Raw genomic sequence first — 21,444 nt, 5'->3', positions numbered from 1 at the left:
CAAGTGTGGCCTTTCCAAGGCATTGTAAAGTGGTATTAATACTTCACGTGATCTTGATTCTATCCCTCTGTTAATGCAGCCCAGCACTGTGTTGGCCTTTTTGGCAGCTGCAGCACACTGCTGGCTCATATTTAAGTGATTGTCCACTAGGACTCCAAGGTCCCTCTCACAGTTACTACTATTGAGCAAGGTATCCCCTATACTATACCTGTACATTTGGTTTTTCTTGCCTAAATGTTGAACCTTACTTTTTTCACCATTGAATTTCATTTTGTTAGATAGTGCCCAGTGTTCAAGTCTGTCCAGATCCTCCTGTATCCTAAGCCTGTCTTCTGGAGTGTTGGCCATTCCTGCCAGCTTGGTGTCGTCTGCAGATTTGATGATTTCCCCATCTATCCCCTCGTCCAAATCGTTCATGAAGATGTTGAAGAACATTGGGCCCAGAACAGAGCCCTGGGGCACCCCACTACACACTTCCCTCCATGTAGATGTGGTTCCATTGAGGACCACACGCTGAGTACGGCTGGTCAGCCAGCTACGGATCCATCTGGTGGTGATGCTGTCTAACCCACATTTTTCTAAGCGGATCTTCCCTTTTATGTTTATAAAAGCTTTTCACATCAAATATTACAGCATTATATAAGGACATACATGAGAAATGGAAATGTATAAATACAGTATATATGTCAGATGAAACAGCTTTATTAAATTACAGTACCATTTTTTTAGGTACTAATGCTAATTTCTACATATTAGCTCAAGCAATCTTATTTCAAAATTCTTACATTTTTGTTTTCATTTGCCCTAATACTGTGTCTCTTAAATCAGGGCTTTTCAACCTTTGCACCCATTGTGCCACTTTTAGGATATGGCAACATCCGAATACCACCAGTCGCCTAGCAAGGTGTCAAAAACTTGACCCCCCCAAAAAAGAAAAAAGTGATAAAGTACAGGTAGTCCTTGACTTACAACAGTTCGCTTAGTGACTGTTCGAAGTTACAATGGCACTGAAAAAAGTGCCCCCCAAGCCACAGCCGAGCAAGACACCTGCCTGCCCGCCCGGCGGCGCTCTTCCTCCTGTCTGAGGTTTTCATTGTTGTGAGCATTTCTGTTGAGGATTGGCAGCGGGGGTGGGGGTGGGGGGGTGTTTGGTTTTTATTCCCATCTGCTGGGTGGTTGCAGCAGGTTTTGGTCACTTCACATGACCCTGGGACACTGTGACCGTCATAAATATGAATCAGTTGCCAAGCATCTGAATGTAAATCACAAGACCCTGGAGATGCTGCAACATTCCAGCTGATCGGTGCTTCTTCTGGGCTCAGCAGAAGCGCTACGATCAGCGCCGAGCTCCAGCTGGAGCCTGCCGCTGATCCTGGCGCTTCCACTGAGGCCTGACAGCCCCAAAGAAGCGCCGATCATCTGGAAAGCAGCACTGATCCTGGCGCTTCTGCTGAGCCTTGACAGCCCTGCAGCTCCAGCTGTCTCTCGCTCAGGCTTGTGCAGTGCTCCCACTGGTTCAGCTCATTCCCCTCCCCCGCTACCACTTTTCTAGGATGGTCGTGTACCACCTGCCAGGTGCCAATGTACCACAGGTGGTACCCGTACCACTGGTTGAAAAGCCCTGTCTTAAATGAATTCTAAATGTGCAGAGTGCTTGTTCCTATAGTTCAAGGAAGAACAAATGCACATAGTCATGGAGGATTATTTTCTTAGAATGTACTTTCTTACCTCAGCGTGTTCTTACCTCAGCATACTATGGTCACTCTGTTTTTGTATATGATACTATTATTAGGTAATATCTATAACAATTTTAAATGTAACTTAAAAACTTTTAAAATAAAATACACAATGAGGATGTTTATTCTCTAAAAAAATCTACAGCGTAAAGCAGGAAAAAATATTTTTTTAAAAAAAAACCAATTCCTTTTTTAAGCTAGCTGATAGTGGATAGCTCAACAAAACCAACACTTGGTTCTGTATCAAGTGTTTTCTGATTGCTAGGTCAGAAGACACATATATACATACATATTCTTCCCAGTGCAAAGGAGCGTGAGAAGAAATTCTTTGCTCTAAGGGTTGCATAGTGACTGAATTTTGAGGGAAACTGGATTACAACAACATCGTGAAGGTGACAGCAAATTTAGGATATTTTCCATATCCAATTCCCCATGTTTCTCTAGCATAGCATCTTTTCAAAGCAAGCCATTTTTTATTGTGTTACAGATAGAAGCTAAGATAGTTCACCTTATATCTGAGATATGATTTGAATCATGTTTTCTAATGATTTCAATTTATTTCTCTTAGGTACAGAATTTTAAAACAACTTAGGCCTTCCAGGATAGCACTTTATTAAAAAAATTCCAGTGTAGATCTTCACACAAAATATGTTTTATTACAAAAGAATGGTGGATGACAAAAGGATCGACCACACATCTTCAGCTTTGGGCACTTTTAAAGGCAGCTCAATAGAATGAGCTACAGGAATAATCATTTTTCAAAAGAGTCCCAACTTCACAGAACCATTTCTGCATACCTTGATTAATTCCATTTCTAGAAGTTCAATTGTTTCTTTTTTTATCTGAAAAAAATATTTACCATTACAATTAATGCGGACTTTTTTTTTCAAAAGTAAGCATACATAGCTGAAACCTTGCAGTTCTCCCATTTTAATATTTGCACAATATCCTCTATAAATATTTAGATATAAAGTACTAAGCATTAATTATTATGCATAATAGGTCAAACTTGCAGCTAATCATTTACTAATTAACTATTCTAAACCAGTAGCTTAACTACTCCATTATTTAAATTTCTCTGTAAAAATTCTTAAATTTGTTTGCAAAGAAAATTTAACATACTTATTTGAATGATTATTTTTTTCTAGTTTTGGGTGAGTAACAATTACTATCATTAAAGAAGTTAAACCAATTTATAGTAGGTTACTGCCAAACTTTGCTGCTCATTCAAAAAAATTTGGTGAAAAAATAAAGTGTGTCACCCTGGTAAGCTAAATGCTCTATCTGTGTGAAGTTGTTAGGTTTTGTCCCAGTGACAGGAGACTGAATTTGGATGGGGAAAGATGGGTAAGTGAGGGTCTGGATGGGGAAAATGCTTTGAGAGTGATGTGGAGGAAGTGCTACCACTGAAGAGGCAAGTCTGTAATCTGAGTGGCATCTTGGACTTCTGGCTCCTAACAGAACATAAAAGCAAGGAGACCAGAATAGCTAATATACCATTTGCAGCCTACTTTTATGCAAGGACTACAACACATGCCCTCATCGCATTACTTGCTTAGATTACTGTGATATGTGCCACAGCTGGCTGCCTTTAAAGACCACTTAAAAGCTTCACTTGGTCTAATATGCAGCAGTTCAGGTATCTACTGGTGCTCACTAATGGAAGCCCATTATTTTTGTGCAATGGGCCCTGCATTCACTTTATATGAGAGTCTGTGTACAGTTTAAAGTACTGGTTTTACCCTATAGACTGCTCTTTATAGGTTAGCATCAGTTTACATTCAAAATTAGCCCAACCAATTTGAGGAATGTCAAATTTGTAGAAGGGCAGAGCTCAGAAATACTGCTTTTCTGAAGAATTCCAATCTCCTGAAATAGCCTCCCATTAAAGTTTCAACCTTGATGGAGGCTGTTCCACTTGGCATTTGAGGAATGACACCTGGTTTGGGATTTTTTTTTAGATCGTTAGGATTTTATTACTTTTATTTTACTATGGATGGTTCAATGATTTCCATATTCCATAAAGCTGATGAGAGTCCTGCAGTAAGGAATAAAGGTAATAAAAATGTAACCTTTAAAAATGGAAAATATCCAGAAAGAAAGAAAAGATATAGTTATTGCTATAGGGGCATATCTCTGTAGATGCCAGAATATTTTTCATTAACTGCAGTAGCTAATATGTTAATTTCATATTTGGAAAAAGACCACAAGGGGGCACATTCTTTCTTTAGTTTTCGACATTTTTGTAGACCGTACTAGATAATTTTACCATTATTATGGGAAAAGAGTATTATATATGTTTGTATATAAATGAGGCATTTTTCAATTTATTCTTTATAATACTATCCTTTTAAAAATAATTAAAATTTATGAAATTGTATTAATTAACTAAATTAAAGAATAATAACGTAACTTATTTTAGTTATCCTTCATGGAAAGTTTATATTCAGATATCTTGCTGTATTATCAACATCTATTTCATCAGTACAAGATTAGTTAGTGTAAGTTTTAAACATTTTTTTTAAAAGCACTCTCTTTAGATGGAGGTTAGGATTTGAAACCAGGATCAAAAATCCTTATCAGCAAATCAGCAAAGTTTTGCTAAATGATTTTTAGATCTGTTTTATGATCAGCTATGATCTACAGTCCTGTACAATTTGAGAATAAGGAACTAAAGTATCACTATTCTTGATGAGTTTAGATCAGACTGTTCTGAAATAGGCTTTCCCTCAAAATCTGGCCCCTTACTTTTAATATCCTGGAGATCTGTACAGACTTAATTTTTTTTTGTAAAGCAATTGGGGCTTGAGATCCTTATGTGCATTACTATCTTGGATTTTGATTTTAATATTTTAACTTACTTAGATTTAATTTAAATTATGGCAATTTTCTGGGTACTAATTCAAGATAAACTATAAAACTTGCTATCTGTCAGGAATTGTGATAAGTGGGTTTGGTGCAAATTTTGTAAGACGATTGTTGGTCAATGAACAACTGGTTGCATCTTTTGTTAATTAGATTAGAAATGATAAATACAGGTTTGTATTTGTACTGTATGTGAAATGAGCTATAGTCCTGTAATCTGTAAAGTGTAAATAATGCAACTTTTCAATTTCGAATGTATATAATTTTACTTCCTTTCTCTTAAAAGTCTAGTGTATAAACTATAAAATGTTACCATAAGCACCCAACCAGCAACATGCACGGACACAAAAGTTTGTACCTCTGGGATGTCAATTAATCTTCTTAACTTCTGATCCCTATAGTTCCAGTCTAAGATAAAATACTTCAAGGAAGTCAGCTTAAGGCCTTCTGAGGAGAAAGGACAAGATGGCTATTGATAACAGAACATCTGCATGTCAAAATGATTCTTAGACTTGTTGCTGTTCAATTCCAAGGCAGGTAACTTTTGCACATTTAGGCATGTCCATCTCAGCAGTTTAAAGCAAAGATCCTGTCTAGCTTCTGAGTATGAAACCTTCCCATTTTGACACAAAAGGAGAAAAATCCAGGTCTCAAAGTCTTACGGAAGTCTTCAGGGGGGAAAGCGTTCCATAGGGGCTGCGACAGAAAAGGCATGCTTCCTGGTTCCAATCAGAAAACAATATTTGGGGGAAGGGACCTGATAGATGTCCTTAGAGAAAGGCGCTCCCACAGATAGCCTGGCCATATGGTACAGAGGGCTTTAAAGGTGATGACCAGCACCTTGGATATCATCTGGAAAGAAACTGGAAGCCAGTGTAGCTTGCGTGACAGAAGTGTTGAATGAATAAACGTAAGGGCCCCATTACTGTGTGCACTGCTGTATTCTGAACCAGTTGAAGTTTCTGGGTGGTCTTCCATATGAGCATGAAGTGATACAAATGCACTCACAAAAGGGACAGGGTTTGTGTCATGACACACTGCTCTAATGAATTCACTTAACACCTTCTGTGCAGTTGCTCCCATCTCAGTTTTATTTCAGTAATTCTTAAATTTTTAAAATTCTTCCTATGGTTGGAATAATTGAAAAATAAGTATATTTCATTTTTACATAACTAGAAGTTATACTGTAAATTTCTACCTTGTTGTATTAGTGCTTTTATCCTTCCAGGTGTCCCAACACCCACATGAACAACATCTTTTTCCAGCATTTTCATTTGTTCTTGTATCTATTTCAAGAAAGCAGAAAGGGGAGAATGTAGATCAAGAGACAAGAAAATTATAAATTATTTTCTCTAAAAGATTCAAAAGTGTACTATATGACTTAACTTTAGATGGAAATTCAACTTTGTTACATGGAAAAACAACACAGCAAAGCTCAAAATCTGTAATTGAGCTAGAGGTACTTTATGGCAGGGCCCAATGGCTTGTCAACATATTTGTTTTCATGTAATTGCTGATTTTTCATGTCTGAACACAAATTGTTTCTCGGTTCCCCTGCTCCAAAAATCTAACAGTATGGAGTATATATGTTACCTTTTTTCCAATTTATTCTTCCTTGGCAAATGAAATGTTACATGTTTCTTTAGAGCTTAGATGCTCTATGCCAGTCATCAAACTATTATGATCATTCATGCACTCCTTAAAAGAGAGGGAGGGAGGGAGGGAGGGAGGGAGGGAGGGGAGGAAGGAAGGAAGGAAGGAAGGAAGGAAGGAAGGAAAACTATATAAACGTACTTGCACAGAATACACTTTATTTATATTTAGATAAAATTATAGTACTTCCCTTTGACTATATTTACCTTGAAATGTTTTGCAAATAATTTCATAACCTTTCCATCTCCTTTGAACACTGCCATTGATCTAATGAAGAACAAAAGAAAACTGAAAACATGAAAAGGACAGAATTTTTGCACTGAAATTAGGACACCAATTTTATCCAAAAGTAAATGAAAACAGGAACATATATTTAATTCTATTTTGTAATTTGAAAGCCATACTTATGGTATTTTTTTCTTTTCTCAGCCAAGAGGAAGAAGGAATATTTTTTTTATTCTGGATGCGGAAGGTTCAGGTTCAGATCCTGAAGACCCATGCAAGAAGGACCTAAGCCAAGGCGTCTTGCAGCCTGCTTCTTTCAAGCTTTTGACAAAGCCTATTGATAGCTAATGTCACTCAACTTGGTTAGGATGCAGTTGACTAGGGGCATTTATTGTTCCATCCCCTGAATTAATGCTTCGCATATACGAACCACTTTTTATTTTTTTTAAAAAGGCAATTCAAATATGTAGCCTGGTATATGTATGTTTCCCAAGTATTGCAAGACCAGGATTTAAAGAATGACCTGACCCTGTTACCATTAGTGGTTGTGAAAACTTGGAAAGGACAGTACCCTAGTTGTCCCTTTAATTCTGTGGTTTTGGGAAAAACCTTAAAAAGGATTCTCTTATGATGGCAAACAACATACCTGATGAGTTCCAGACACCGGAGAGCAGAGCTGCAAATTACCAGCATCACCACTGATGACTTCTCTGTGTGGTTTTTACGGAGTTTTGCCCATTTAGGACAGACTGAAATGTGAAAAACAAAGATAAATACAGTAATGCCAAATTATATTAGAAAATAGTGAGGTAGCCTGCTAATGGAGCATAGCATAACTTGTGCCTACACAAGTTAACTAATGTCCTAGATAAATGAATCACATAACAGCTTCTTTATTTTAAACATAGATGTACAGGGTATGCCAAAAGCCAGAAACCCTAAGCCAATCACAATGCTTTATTAGTTTTATTAATTTTTTCCCCAGAGAAAATATTATTGTCATGTATCATGTATCAACTAAGGAAGTATTTAGAAGAAAGTTGCCACAAATTTTAACATTTAATGTTATTTATATAATAAGTCTATGGGGGCTGTCTGACTTTTGATATATTCTGTAATGAGAAATGAAAGTGCATCCTGAATAATAGCTTACCATACTGTTCTTGAACACATAAAAGAAAACAAAAAGAAAAATACTAGTGAATTAAACAAGAAAACAACTAGCAAAGTTAAATATACATATTAATAGATAAGATAAATAGAAGATAAAACATATAAGATAAATAGAAGATAATATATAATAATATATATTATTATTATATATTATCTTCTATTTATCTTATATGTTTTATCTTCTATTTATAAGAATTGGAATTGCATATAATAAAATATTCTATAATATATATTATTATAGAATATTTTATTATATGCAATTCCAATTCTTTGAATTCCAGTGATTTACATTAAAAATTAGCCAATATGTAGTCATGCAAAAAAAAAAAAAAAAGACACAAATATTGTTAGGGTGGAACTTATCATGAAAAGCACAGAGCAAAGTTATACCATTGCCAAAAAACTGTAGGAAATATAAACTCTTGTTCAGTCCTGCTAATGCTTGACTATAATCAGATTGGTCATCTGCATAAACTATTTATATTAAAGTAACTGTCACCAGGCTATTTGACATTAATATAACTGTCTAAATCCTGAAAGCAATTTACATATTTTGTCACTGGGATGTGCCAAAAGATAAAATACTCTTGCTACAAATTAAGTCAAACATATAATAGCTTCAAACTGAAGATCTCTACAAATATTATTTGGATAAATCTGCTATTTAAATATGCAATAACTATGATTACGAATCTTAGTTCTATTAAACTGTGTCTTAAGAGTAATGAAAAATGAAAATTGGAGAGATCTTAGAGAACATCTAGTTGTAACCCCTGCAAAGTCTTAAAGAGGCATATATTTGACAAGTAGTTCTCAACTTATAGCCACAATTGAGCCTGGAATCTTGGTTGCTGAGTGAAGCAGTCATTAATGAGATGTCATGTGACTACCCATGTGACTGCTTGGCTCAATGATTGCAATCCCAGCACTCCTGGATATATGGTCATAAGTGATTGTATAGCTCATTAAGTGGACAGAGTAAAGTGTGCGAGGTGATTCAGAGAAGTGGGAGGCTCTGCTCAGGAGCTGAAAATCCTCCCTGCCAAAATCCAAGCATTTTCAGAGACATGTGCGCATGACCTGTGCTGAGCCTCCTAGGGCATCCCCCATCCACCTGAGGAACTCCATACTGACTACCATATAATACTGCTTCTTTGCTCTCTGCTTAGATTTTGGCATCCTCTTCGTCAGATTGAGAATCAGGGACTGGCTGATTGAGTTCAGCTCCCCTTCATGCATGGGAAGGCACCTTCTCAGCGGGGCAGAGAAAGAGAGCTACAACCGTTAGCATGTGGGCTCTGTTTCTCCACCCTGCAGAAGGAACTCAGTTCACCTTACAAGGTGCAGAAATGGAACTCAAATCATTAGGACCTGAGCTCTGCTTCGCCATCCCACTAAAGCCATAGCAGATAACTATTGTTGCTTAATGCTGTAACTAAGAATTTGGATTAAATTTTCAGGAACCTGAAGAGCTTAGCTCCCCTCAGCAGGCAGCTCTTTCAGCCAGCTTCCAAAGACAAGAGGGAGCTGTCTCAGCTTGCAAACTTCCCTGACAGCTTCTCCATTGACATTCTGGGGAGCTGACGGAGAAGATTGCAAATGGTGAACACACGATTGTGGGATGCTTGGCAAAGCCTCATACCTGTGAACAGGTTGTCAACCACCCAGATTGTGATCATGATTGTGAGGGAGAGCCAGCATGATGGTTTTTAACAGCCATAAGTGTTCTATGGGCCATAAAGCACCTTTCCAAGGCTGTCGTAACTTCAGACTACCCCTGCTATTTGCTAAATTGAAACTGGCAATATAATCAACCTATGCCCCAATAGTTAACTAATAGTATTTCTAAAATGGTATCTCACTAATTTAATCAGTTTCAGGGATTTACCTCCAATATCATATAAACCAAATAAGTTATATTATTATTTCTTCTGTAAAAGAGAAAAATGGACAAGAATTTGAAGGTATTGTTTGGGTATATGATGTGACTAAGAGTTACATAAGGCCCAGAATCATCCACTTTATCATATGAGCTTCTGTCTTGGCCTCCTCAGATTAAATGGAGACTATAATGTAAGTGAGGTGGCATTTTTTTCTTTTTCATTATTGTTTTTATTATAATCTTTATTATAAGCACTCATGAATAATATTTGTTGGTATAACTGAAAATAAAGCAATAACAATGAAGCATTAAATATATTTCAAAATTAAACATATTTTAGTCCATTTTTCAATTCAGCTTTAGCAGAGGGATTATTAAAATTGTTTGTTCTCCCTATCTGGTGGTTCCTGAGCCCTTGGTTTTTGATTATGAGCATTCAGTTAAATCCAATCTATGTGGGCTAATTTGTTATGAATCTAGCATCTAAAACTAGAACCTGCATTGTTCAATATGACAGAATAATACTTTCTACTATAAAGTAAGCATTTTCTGAAAAAAGCATAATATAAACACACAATTAACATACACATGTATATTATCTCAAATTATTTTAAGCCTTGTAAGAAAAAAATGACATAGAATGACTTCTGACTAAATTACTACTCACTTTCTTTCAGGTAGGAAGAAAAGCTGTGAGTGAGATCATTGGCAGGGAGGAAACAGGAATCTGAAACCATAATAGACAACTATTGTTGCTTAATGCTATAGCTAAGACCTTGGATTAAATTTTCAGGAAGCTGCTTTGTTATAAGCCAGGCAAAATGCTCTTTCAGAAAGCAGAATTTTGCAAGCACCCAAAATTAATAACAAAAAGCTTTAAAGTGGATTAACCAAATGATGGGAACAATATTGAACACAATTTAGATTCTTTTCAAAATTCTCTCTCCATTATCCTTAAAGATAGTTTTATTGAACTGGATGTATTTGTGATGAGATACTTTGAGACCAGAGTTGTTAACCATTATGACAAAATAGAATGGTGCAATCTGTTAAACCACTAGCCCAACCCAGAACAGCAAATCCAAGCAGGGTTTCAGACTATCATCAGCTGTCAGCAACAATATTGCACAGGTATGCTATCTTGCTCCCTCCCGTTAATGGAATTTCTTTGGTGATTAAAAAACAGTCTAAATGGTAAATGCCATCAATGAAACATTTTATATAAATTTTCTTTATAAGTAATTGCCCTTGTTATTTTATAATTTCTTTCTCATAAGGTTTGCCATTTTTCTAGTTCTACATTGTGCCCAAATTTTTTTGCCCATGTTATCATTGTTTCTTTGACTTGTTCATCTTCCACCATTTAAGTTTAACAAAAAGTTATAGAGTTTCTTAATCAACTTTTCATCTCATGACAATAGTATCTGGTCAAACACTGTCTGGTCTTTATAAAAATCATATGTTTTGGCATCTTTCTCATATCTCATTTGCATTTGCAAGTGTGGCCACCATGATAGCTCAATGCCCTGTTCTTCCAATTCTTGTTTAGTCTGTAATTTCTCTTCAGTATTCAAAATGTCTCTATAAGTCGCAGGTTTCTCATAGTTGATTAAATTTAGATGCACAAATGCTTCCATTGTCGAGATCCATCCTGGTATTTTCATATAAATTTTCATGTTTATCTTTTCCCATGTTAGAAGCAAAGCATTTCTTACATAATGATTTTGAAAATATTTATGGATTTTATTCTTCCCATACCATTGGAAGGCATGCCATCCGAGATGCAAATCGTGTCCTTCTATGTCCTTCTATTATAATTATAATTATAATTATGTCCTTCTATGTCCTTCTTTTGTGTCTAAGGGTTATCCACTCTTTTAACCATGTTAATGCAGCTGCTTGATAGTATAGAACCCAGTCTGGTAAGCCAAATCTTCCATTTTCTTTCGCTTCTTGTAACATTTTCAGTTTAATTCTGACTTTTTCCCCTTGCCAGATAAATTTCAAAATCGATGCATTTAACTCATCAAAAAAAAAAATTCTCTAATTTTATAGGTATTGTTTGGAATAAAAAAAAGTAGTTTTGGTAAAATGTTAATTTTCATCGTCGCTATTCTTCCCAAGATTGATAGTTATAGATTTTTTCCATTTTTCCAAGTCTAGTTTTATTTATTTTTACCACCTGCAAGATTGGAAAAAAATGTTTAAAAACATGTCTAGTAACTGTTGGAAATGTAGGCAAAAGCCAGGCACAATCTACCACCTTTGGTGGACATGCCCTAAAGCAGTGGTTCTCAACCTTTTTAATGCCACGACCCCCAACCGGTCGTAAGTCGAGGACTAAACCGGTCGTAAGTCGAGGACTAAACCGGTCGTAAGTCGAGGACTAAATCGGTCGTAAGTCGAGGACTAAACCGGTCGTAAGTCGAGGACTACCCAACCGGTCGTAAGTCGAGGACTACCCAACCGGTCGTAATTCGAGGACTTTCCCTGCCCGGGAGCGCCGTGCATGCGTGGTTCCACCCCCTGTGCCGGCCGAGGCATAGCTGGCAAGCGGCAGAGACGGAGCAGGCCGACCACCAGCTGGCCCAGCCCAACGGAGGTAAGGCACCCACCGGAAAAGGGGGAAAAATGGTGGACAGCCTTGCTTGGCGACCCCCATGAAATGGTCGATCGACCCCAAATGGGGTCGCGACCCATAGGTTGAGAACCACTGCCCTAAAGCAAAAAAAATTGGGGCAAAAATACATATGCGGTTAGAGAAAATATTAAGAAAACACGTAGATTTTAAGCCAGAACTATTTCTTTTAGGTATAATAACAGAAAATTATGATAAAAAATGTATATTTTTAATATTACATGTACTAACAGCAGTGAGAATTACAATTTCTATTTTTCTTTGCTAATTTAAATTTTATTTTATACATCGTAATCAATTAAAAATGTCTGAGCAATCAATTATATTATACAGAGTTGTATTCATTTGAAATCCTTGCTGCTAGGCAGAAGATAGTGTACGTTTGTGGTATGAGTATGAATGCTTGTCTCACTAAAAATCCTATATATGTGACCANTGTGACCAGAACAATTACTCGATTATGATGATGATAAATGTTCTGTCAAAACCACATAGCAGTCATGTCTCCATGTCCATGTGGAGTTAATAGTTCACACAAACATCACATCTCCCAAAACAGCATCTGGAAAGTCTAGGAGCTATCAGAAGGTTTGTTTTGTTTATTTGTTTTTTTCAATCAATACTTAGAAATCATATATAGATAATACTTCATAAGAAACAAATGTTGTTATAAACTTTTACAAAATGTTTTTTTAAATAGTTTCCTCATTGGTACTCTCCTTATTACCTGGCAGTTTTAATTCTTCTAGTTCAATCACAGAACGTTTGGCTCCAAAATGTTGATTGAGCATTTTTTGTACATCTTCTGGGACACCTGGCTTTGGCACGGTTTCTGTGAGAAGATCAGAAATTTTCTTCTAAAAAAGGAAAGAAAAAGAGAAAGGCATAATCCATATGGTGTGGAGCTATTAAATACATTGCAATTTTTTTCATTTGCTTCTAAACTGGACAATGATTTATATCCTAATACTTGAATAATATTACAAAAATATATTCAGTCTTAACAAAAAACATGAATGACCTAATAAAAAACCAAACATAAAACAGTACATATCTTCATGAACAGCCTTCCCCGTTTCTTTCATCCACACCCATAAATGTTTTCTGAATTGTTTACCATGTTTCTGTTACCAGCCTTCCTGATTCTACCATTATGCAGATAAGGGAAAGTACATACTGGGAGAAATAATTATTTTCAGCAACCATAGTGGGAGCTGCCTAACAGTGTCAGATGCTTCACAGCTGCAAAGTGTCTAGAGGAGAGCAGCTTTTAAACTTGCAAGATTTTGTTAATTTAGACTTATAATCAAGTGGAAGATAGGAAGTTTGTTTCCTATCTGATATATCTGGGAAGGCTGACATCAATTTTACAAGTTTGAAAATACAAAACTCCTTTATAGTCTGAGAGTTACAGTAGGTAGAGTCCTTTTTGAGCCTCTTTCTCCAGCTATTATTGCTTCTGTACTTCCCTCCCTGCCTAAGCTGTTGGATTCTATTGGTCCTTGGGAACTATAACCTGCCACCTAGTGATGTTAAATATGGATTCGTTCATGAATCCATGGTATCCATGGCAACCATGGACATTTCAAAATAATAAAGAAACCAATGTATACCTGATGTGTGTGTCACACATTAGGTATAGTTTTTGTCTTGGGCAGTTATCTGGCATTGGAGACATTATTGGATTTTTGGATAGAATATTTTAGATTAAACTACAACTGTATTTTTCCTTGAACTGGAAGGATAATGAAAAGGGACAGAAGAATTAGAAATGATATTGAGACTAGTTAATATATTATTTATTATTGTAAACAATCATTAATAATATTATGAAATAAAATATTTTTGGATTATTTAACTGAGAATTATATTTAATTTATCATCTTTTTATTAGATCAAAATATAGCATAAAAATTAAAAATATTGATTTGAAATATTAATCAGAATTACCCTTCTTTTTCTCTTTGGCTTCATTTTAATTTCTTTTTCATCCTTAGACTTCTCTCTCTCAACACTGATGAAACATTCTGTAGGCTGAAAGAAAAAAAATGAAAATTATAACCTGGCATTTGGAGGCACTTTAAAATACAAAGACAATGATATGGCATGTACATGGTAGCCAAGACTTTACAGGAAATGAGAATTTTTGAAATCATGTTCTTCTATTAAGATCAACAGAAGAACAGAAACTATTCTATAGAAATACAGGGACAAAAGGGAACCAAGCAGGTAAAAAATTGGACAAAAACCAACTGTATAGCCATAAAAATATTTTATTATAACAACATTAATTGAATATATTATCAATAGTGAACAGGAAGTTTTAAATATTACATTAAAAAATCTGTAAGGGATATTTTTAATGCTATAGCGGTTTTAGTTTTGTTCATCTTGATCTAGCCTAAAAGAGATATTGTTTTAATATGGATCTTGAATTTTGCTTACTGTCTTGTCTATAACTTAACCATAATGCAAAGTAGAATAAAGCTGATATTTGTATTATAATGCGTAATTATTTCACAAATATTAGAACTCATAATAAGGTAGATCACTTTTCTGCATTTATCAACAGTCATTTGGGTAAGATGGTCAGATAATCTTTCATGCACTGAAAAAGTCTCAAATAGTCTCTGTGTACCTGGAAGTACACAGGTCCTTCCTTCAAATATACCTTGCAAGCACACTTTTCATGTCCATGTATTCAGAAAGAATGATATGCCTGGACACTTTCCACATGGAAACAGATCCTTAGTTAAATTATGCAATACTTAAGAGTCCTTGCTCAGTGTCTGACAGAGGTAATGGGTTACTTGCTGCATGGGTCTTATGTAACTTTCTAACATACCCCTTGAACCTTAAACTGAGATATTCAGGCATTTGAATGGTATACTTTCCATTCAGAAAACAATGACTTCATTAAATGTTTTTCACTGTGCAGTAGATTGTCTTCTATTAGTGAAAATAAAATCAACCAACCTTTTTCCTTTTCTTTGAAGAAACAAGAGTTGAACTTGAAGTCTGCTGAATTGTTTCACTTGTATTAGCACATTCTTCCTCATTATCTGAAAGAGCTAAAGACAAAAGCACATTTCAAAAACACATTCAGCATTCTATTGTTCTAGCAAGCTCTGAGTTGAACTTGGCAACTTGATTAAGTAATTATTAATATGGGAGAGAAATAAACTACTAAGAGTCTTAAAAGACAGTACTTTTAACAAATTTCTTGAAGTAAAAATGTAAATGTTTACAAGAGAAGAAAAACTTTTTAAAAAATAAGCCAGCAATGCTTGACACAATACTTATACGCTTCAGGACTAAAGGAATGTTGAAAACAAGGGAATGGGAGCAGTTAGAGGAAAAACTGAAAGGATATGGAAGGTAGAATTAGCATGTTTATGGGATACAGGAGAAATTCTGTTTTGTACAAGATGTAGATTAGTAAATACAGGTAGTCCTTGACTTATAATCATAAGTGGGACCAAATTTCCAATCATAAGTTGTGGTAGTCATAGATCAAGGCACCTACATAACTGGAATCAATTTTATGGTTGTTTTACAGTAGTCATTAAGCAAATCATGCAGTTTTAAATTGTAATCCATTCTCCCGAATGAACGCTTTGCTGTAACCTGGCAAAAAAATTGTCACAAAGCACAATTACGAGACCAGGAGATGCTACAATTATGTGGGTCAGTTTCTAAGTGCCTATAATGCAGTCATGTGACCTGGGGTGTGGTGCAACATTTAACAATGGTGCGGTTTGCAGGTCGTAAAGTACCCTTTCTGAGGCTGTCATAACTTCACCAGTATTAAACAACTGGTCGTAAGTTGAGGACAACCTGTAAAAAGGACAGCAAAATATTTACAAGTCAGAAACAAAAAGGAAGGTTGTGTTTATATTTAAAAAAAAAAACCCACTCTCTTTTTTCCAAGTGCCCAAATAGAGACATTTGTTTTAAATCACATTGGAAACAATACATTGTGGCAGCTGTCTTCTTTGTTGACCTGCTTACATTCTTTGCACTATTACAAATAATAAAACAAATTCAAGTTTATTAGATTCTAACATCCTAGACATTTTTAATAGATTGCAGTATTCTTTCCCAAGCACTGAAAGACATTTGCACTGCTCTGTTCATATGCTGAGTCAACTACTGATCAAAATAGTTATTGCATACTGTAACTGAGGAAACTTCTATAGCTTGTAGCTTGCCAAGAAAATCTAATTGCTAACTTTAACATGTCTGCATAGATCCTGACTTGGCAGGTTGAGAAAATGGAAAGGGACACATATCCAAAGCCAAATAATAAATAGCCTCTCCTCCTGTAAGCACTTGTACATACTCGCTCAAGAACTCTAAAAGGAGATGAATAGCTTCTATGACCAAATTTTAAGAACAATGCACCACCTGTCAGTTGCTTATCTCCCCACCAGGCAGGAAAGCACATAAAGTAAGCTCTACTCTTTCATCCTGGAATTGCCACAATTGCTCAGAGAAGCAATAGAGATCCCTTAAAGGTAAAGTAAAAGTTTTTCCTGTCCAGTTGTGTCCGACTCCAAGGGGCAGTGCTCATCTCTGTTTCTTACCCGGGGAAAGCCAATGTTGCCCAAAGACACTTCCATAGTCATGTGGCCAGAATAACTATACATTATTGAGCACGGATACCTTCCCACTGAACTGGTACTATTTTCCTACTCACATTTGTGTGCTTTTGAACTGCTAAGCTGGCAGGAGCTGGGGCAGGGAATGGGAGCTCACCCCATCACGCTGTGCTCGAGTCTCGAACCCAGGCTGTCAGTTTTCCAGCTGACAGTATCTTTAACCATTGAGCCTTAGTAATATGTAAATATATTTGGTGAAAATGACCACTACTACAGAACCATCACAATACACTTAGTCTTGCTTTAAAACAAATCTCTGGTCTAAATTTCTGTTCTTAATTAATTAATTAGTAAGAAATCCCAATTGCTTATAGTGATTTAACAAAACACAGCAGCCTGTGTTGGCTCTCAATCTAATACTGTATACATAACACAATAGAAAAATAATACTCCATGAATACGATGAAGTAGCTTATACTTTGGCAGAAATGAGCATATAATAGACCATTAAATGGCTTCTAATAAACTGTAGTTGCCTATTGCACTAGTTACTAGAATTATTGTTGTGCTTTCTTCACCTTGGAATTCAAAAGTGATGAACATGGGGGTTGCAGGCAATTTCACAATTTAGACACTGATCAACATGGCATCTTGTGCTTGAAAGACAAGGCCATGGAGACATGTATATATAACAAAATATAACTGTATAATGACATCCTATTTCATTTTTTACAGTAAACACAGTGTACCCTGTTTCAGGATCTAACATCATCTTATATATCTGAATATGCATAGGACTCTATTCTGAGTTGCCCAAACTGATTGTAGATATCAATATTTAGCTTTATATCTGAACATTTTATACACACATACACACACACACACACACACACACAATCATAAACCTTTTTTTACAATGCTAATGCTTCAAATGATATGTGATCTAAGCTCCTCTTTATGTACATGATTTATACTACAAAAAAGTCATCCAATCTTTAATTGATTTATATATACACATATAATGTAAACTGTGCTCAGAGAGTGTTCTAAAGTGACATGGGGCAGTATATAAGTCAAAAATGCTATTTCTATTGCTATGTGTAATGTAAGGAATATTCACAAAGATGAATCAACAATTAAACAGATGAGTAATCCTACTTTTTGTTTTTTCTGTTTTTAAGATAGTGTGATGTCTTTGCCATTTCTCAATGAAATAGTACATCTTTTTCTTAAGGTTGTCACATCCTACCTACAAAATTGTCCTTCCATTTATTCAACATTAGATGTTTTCGTCTCCTAAATATATAAGCCCAGAAATGTTGCAAATTAACATGGTTATTGTTACAGGAAGATATTTTGCAGACAGATGCCAACTCCTCTAAATTTAATATTTCCTAGTTACACTAAAAACTGGGTGGAAAAATACTCAGGAGCAGCTGAAATTTCAAAGGAGCAGAGACTGATTAAGTCTGTCTACATAGCCTGAATTCCATCTTAAATCTCTCACACACTCCAGACTTTTGGACTCCCAGTGTCAGCAATTTTTCCCCTTTCCAGTCTAGTTCTACTTAATCAGCAGCCTACAGAAAATTATGGAAGAAGCGGAAAGTTTGGTCATTACTTTGTGTCTTTTTTTGTGTATATTTACAGTTATACTCAATGATTTGGGGACTTTTTCCTCTATTGGACCACCACTGTTAATTATACTCTATCACTTCTTATTTTAAATAGCAAGCAATTTGCTACCATTAATACACATCTTTTTTTAAAAAATATTACTATGTACTTGGATCAGCTAAAAAATGTTGAGAAACTAAAATTTTAAACTTATCTAAACCACTTTTAGAGTTTTCCTCAATTTGTGCCTGACATATTAAAACTACAGTTCCAGAATTCTCAATGATATGATTGGTGCTGTGCTTCTGTGGACTTATATTTCCAAAACGGATCTTATACATCAGACTGAATTCTGTGGACAAATTGTGTAGTTCCAAAACACAGCCTATTCATCATGCCCTATTAATAAGTCAAATCACATTGTTCAAATGATCTTTCTAAAAATTGATGTTCTGCTTTCATATCTTTTAGTTTCTCAATGAGTCATTTTTAACAGATTATGCATATATTGTCAAAGGACCAGTGCAGCACAATATTTTATAAAACGTGGTACAAACTTGCATATTGTTACTAACTAGCTAAAATGGCTGGCATACTCCAGTGGAAAGCTTTGTCTTCTAGGCTTAATAAAGCTAAAGAACCAAGAGTTGGAAAGGCTGAAGACAATAATCCTTCAAGCATCTCTGTACTGGAAACTACACAGAGAGATAAAAATGACACAGGATGCAATTGTAACATGGATGGTGTTCATACCTATATTTACTTGCAGCAAGCAAATGTTTACTGCTTGCATTTTGTTCTATTCCTGCTTCAAAGAATGACAGGAGAAGAGGTCAGCTTTCCAGCAAAATTGACTCTCTCAAGTGCTTGGAGAGCAAAGCAGGGAAAGGGGCTGGTTTATATTCAGAATTTCATTTAAATTAGTTCCAGGATCTCTGCATCTCTTCCTTAAAGTGCTATCTTAGATCCTTGAATTTAACGCTACTGTATCTATGGCTGAAAATACAAGTGGGAAATGAAGCATTTCGTCACAAGCAGCTCTGGAGCATTTGAAATAGGTGCTCTTGGGTGCTCATAAAGGAAAAGAAACATTAAAGTTTACATTTATAAAGACAAAAGACTCCCTTTTGGATCACCAGGATTTAAATATGCAGAAACGGAAATTACCCAGAAGGCTGTCTTCCTAAAAATGGTAAGCTTTTATATTCCTATATGATACCCCCTCTCCCAAATTAATCTACAGAACCATTTTAGATTTACACTGAGTGTGAACTCTGTTAATAGAAACTACATAATTCTAATTCAGATATAAATTTTAGTTATTTAATTATGAATGTATAATTTCCATTATTTTATTAATAAAAGTAGACAACCCTAATAGACCATGCACAAAACCTGAATTATGAAGGACATAATCTCTTGTTTTAAAAACTTTTAGTTGGTTGCCAGGAACAAAATATTAATAGAATATTAATATTAATAGAAACATTAGAGTACAATTTCTGAGAAAGACAGAAAATAAACTCTGTATCTATATATACAGAGACAATATTTAATTGTTTTAATGACAGATGAATGTATGGATACTTTCTTCTAATGTGTGCATTTTAATAATCTCAGCCAAAAACCAAAGCCTGGTTAATTATATAGCAAAGGTTATATGTTTGCTATATAATTAACTATAGTGTTTAGAGTATTTCTCTTGAAAAGTCAACATTAGTCCAGACAGGTGTTGTTATTGAACAAATTATCAAACACCTCAATATTAATTTCCTTTTTGTGTTATGGAACTTAGTGATCATAATTTAGTCTTATTTTATTTATATGATTTTATTTTTCTCTTGTTTTTAATTTTTATGTATTGCATTTCTTCCTGATAACTGTTAATGTAAAATAATTACAAATATTTCAAGAAATATCAAAAACTATCAACTATGTGACAGCTGCTATTTTACCTCAAACTCCCTTTCCCCTCTCCAACTCAACAGATGATTTATAAATAATCCATTTAATTATATTGATATTTATCCTATAACAACTTATTTCAATTCCTAGTCAAGAATTGTAGTTATATGGGGGAAGAGGATTGTAAACAAAATTCAATTTAAGAAGCTAAATCAATTTCATATTAGAGCTTAGTCTATATTATTTCTATCCAAAATGTCCTATTTAGGGAGACAGTGACACATTCTAGTTTGCCTTGATGCTTTTCACTACCTTTGATTTCTAATCCAAGTTTATGAAATGAGAGCAAGGGAAATATGCAGTGTACACATGAATATTAGGGATTGTTCATTGTTCAGTTCGCTTAATGGGCCGAGTAAACTTCAGTTGAGCTATCTTTTTCAACTCTAGAAATCCAGAATAATATCATTCATTTGGAAAAGTTAAAATTGTATATTTAAAAGTGAATGTGTTGCTTATTAGACTTCTCACTAGATTCTGTAGTAGGAAGCTGGAAGAGATTATGTCTTGTTGAAGGCATGCCAAAAAAGAGCACTGATGGTATTGTGGCCATACCTGATGGCAGTGAATTCATAATTTAATAATGCATTATATAATGACCTACTTCTTTTGAATTGTCTGGAATCATCCCACATTTATTTCACTATTACACCTTAGCTTCTATTATTATGAGAAAGAAAATTTTTCTTCTATATTTTCTGTGACATAATTTATATGTAGCTACTATATCTCCATTATCTGCATCCTTCCAAAGTCCAGCCATTGAAGGCAAAGCAGATTAAATTCAGCAGAGAGTTTCCTAAATGGTAGTTATTTCTAAAGGAAATTCATATTTATGAATCATTGAGTTCAATGACAATCAGGTGATTGTGATTCCTACAGGAATAATAATAATTCAGACAGGGAAACACAGGCTAAAGTCCATCTGCACCATGAAAATCACTGGTGTGATTTTCAGCCTCTCATTCCAGCCTACAGTAAGTATGATACCTTGAAATAGAAAACTGAATGTCTGAGTGTTTTTGCAGAGGTTGGGTAGAAGTGATGGAGCATCCTGGAAGAAATAATTGTTTAGTAACCACATTGGGA

General features: G+C 35.2%; 1 protein-coding gene across 1 annotated transcript in view; it reads right to left on the bottom strand.

Moving 5' to 3' along the window:
• Nucleotides 1–2,345: 2,345 nt before the first annotated feature.
• CMSS1 (cms1 ribosomal small subunit homolog) overlaps nt 2,346–21,444 on the bottom strand; it is a 145,556-nt gene continuing 126,457 nt past the window's right edge. The window contains exons 2-10 of the mRNA XM_015820811.2: nt 15,149–15,243; nt 14,123–14,206; nt 12,900–13,029; nt 10,202–10,261; nt 7,126–7,228; nt 6,461–6,521; nt 5,800–5,887; nt 4,960–5,048; nt 2,346–2,578 (exon numbers count right to left, since the gene is read on the bottom strand). Of these exons, the coding sequence (XP_015676297.1) occupies nt 2,495–2,578; nt 4,960–5,048; nt 5,800–5,887; nt 6,461–6,521; nt 7,126–7,228; nt 10,202–10,261; nt 12,900–13,029; nt 14,123–14,206; nt 15,149–15,243 (794 nt within the window). The 3' untranslated portion in view covers nt 2,346–2,494. The remainder of the gene's footprint in view (nt 2,579–4,959; nt 5,049–5,799; nt 5,888–6,460; nt 6,522–7,125; nt 7,229–10,201; nt 10,262–12,899; nt 13,030–14,122; nt 14,207–15,148; nt 15,244–21,444) is intronic.

The sequence above is a fragment of the Protobothrops mucrosquamatus genome, unplaced genomic scaffold, assembly GCF_001527695.2.
Source record: "Protobothrops mucrosquamatus isolate PMUCROS unplaced genomic scaffold, P.Mucros_1.0 scaffold1186, whole genome shotgun sequence".
In the NCBI taxonomy this organism is placed as follows: Eukaryota; Metazoa; Chordata; class Lepidosauria; order Squamata; family Viperidae; genus Protobothrops; species Protobothrops mucrosquamatus.
Note: the sequence above shows the minus strand (reverse complement) of the source record. Positions and strands in the feature narration are given on the sequence as shown.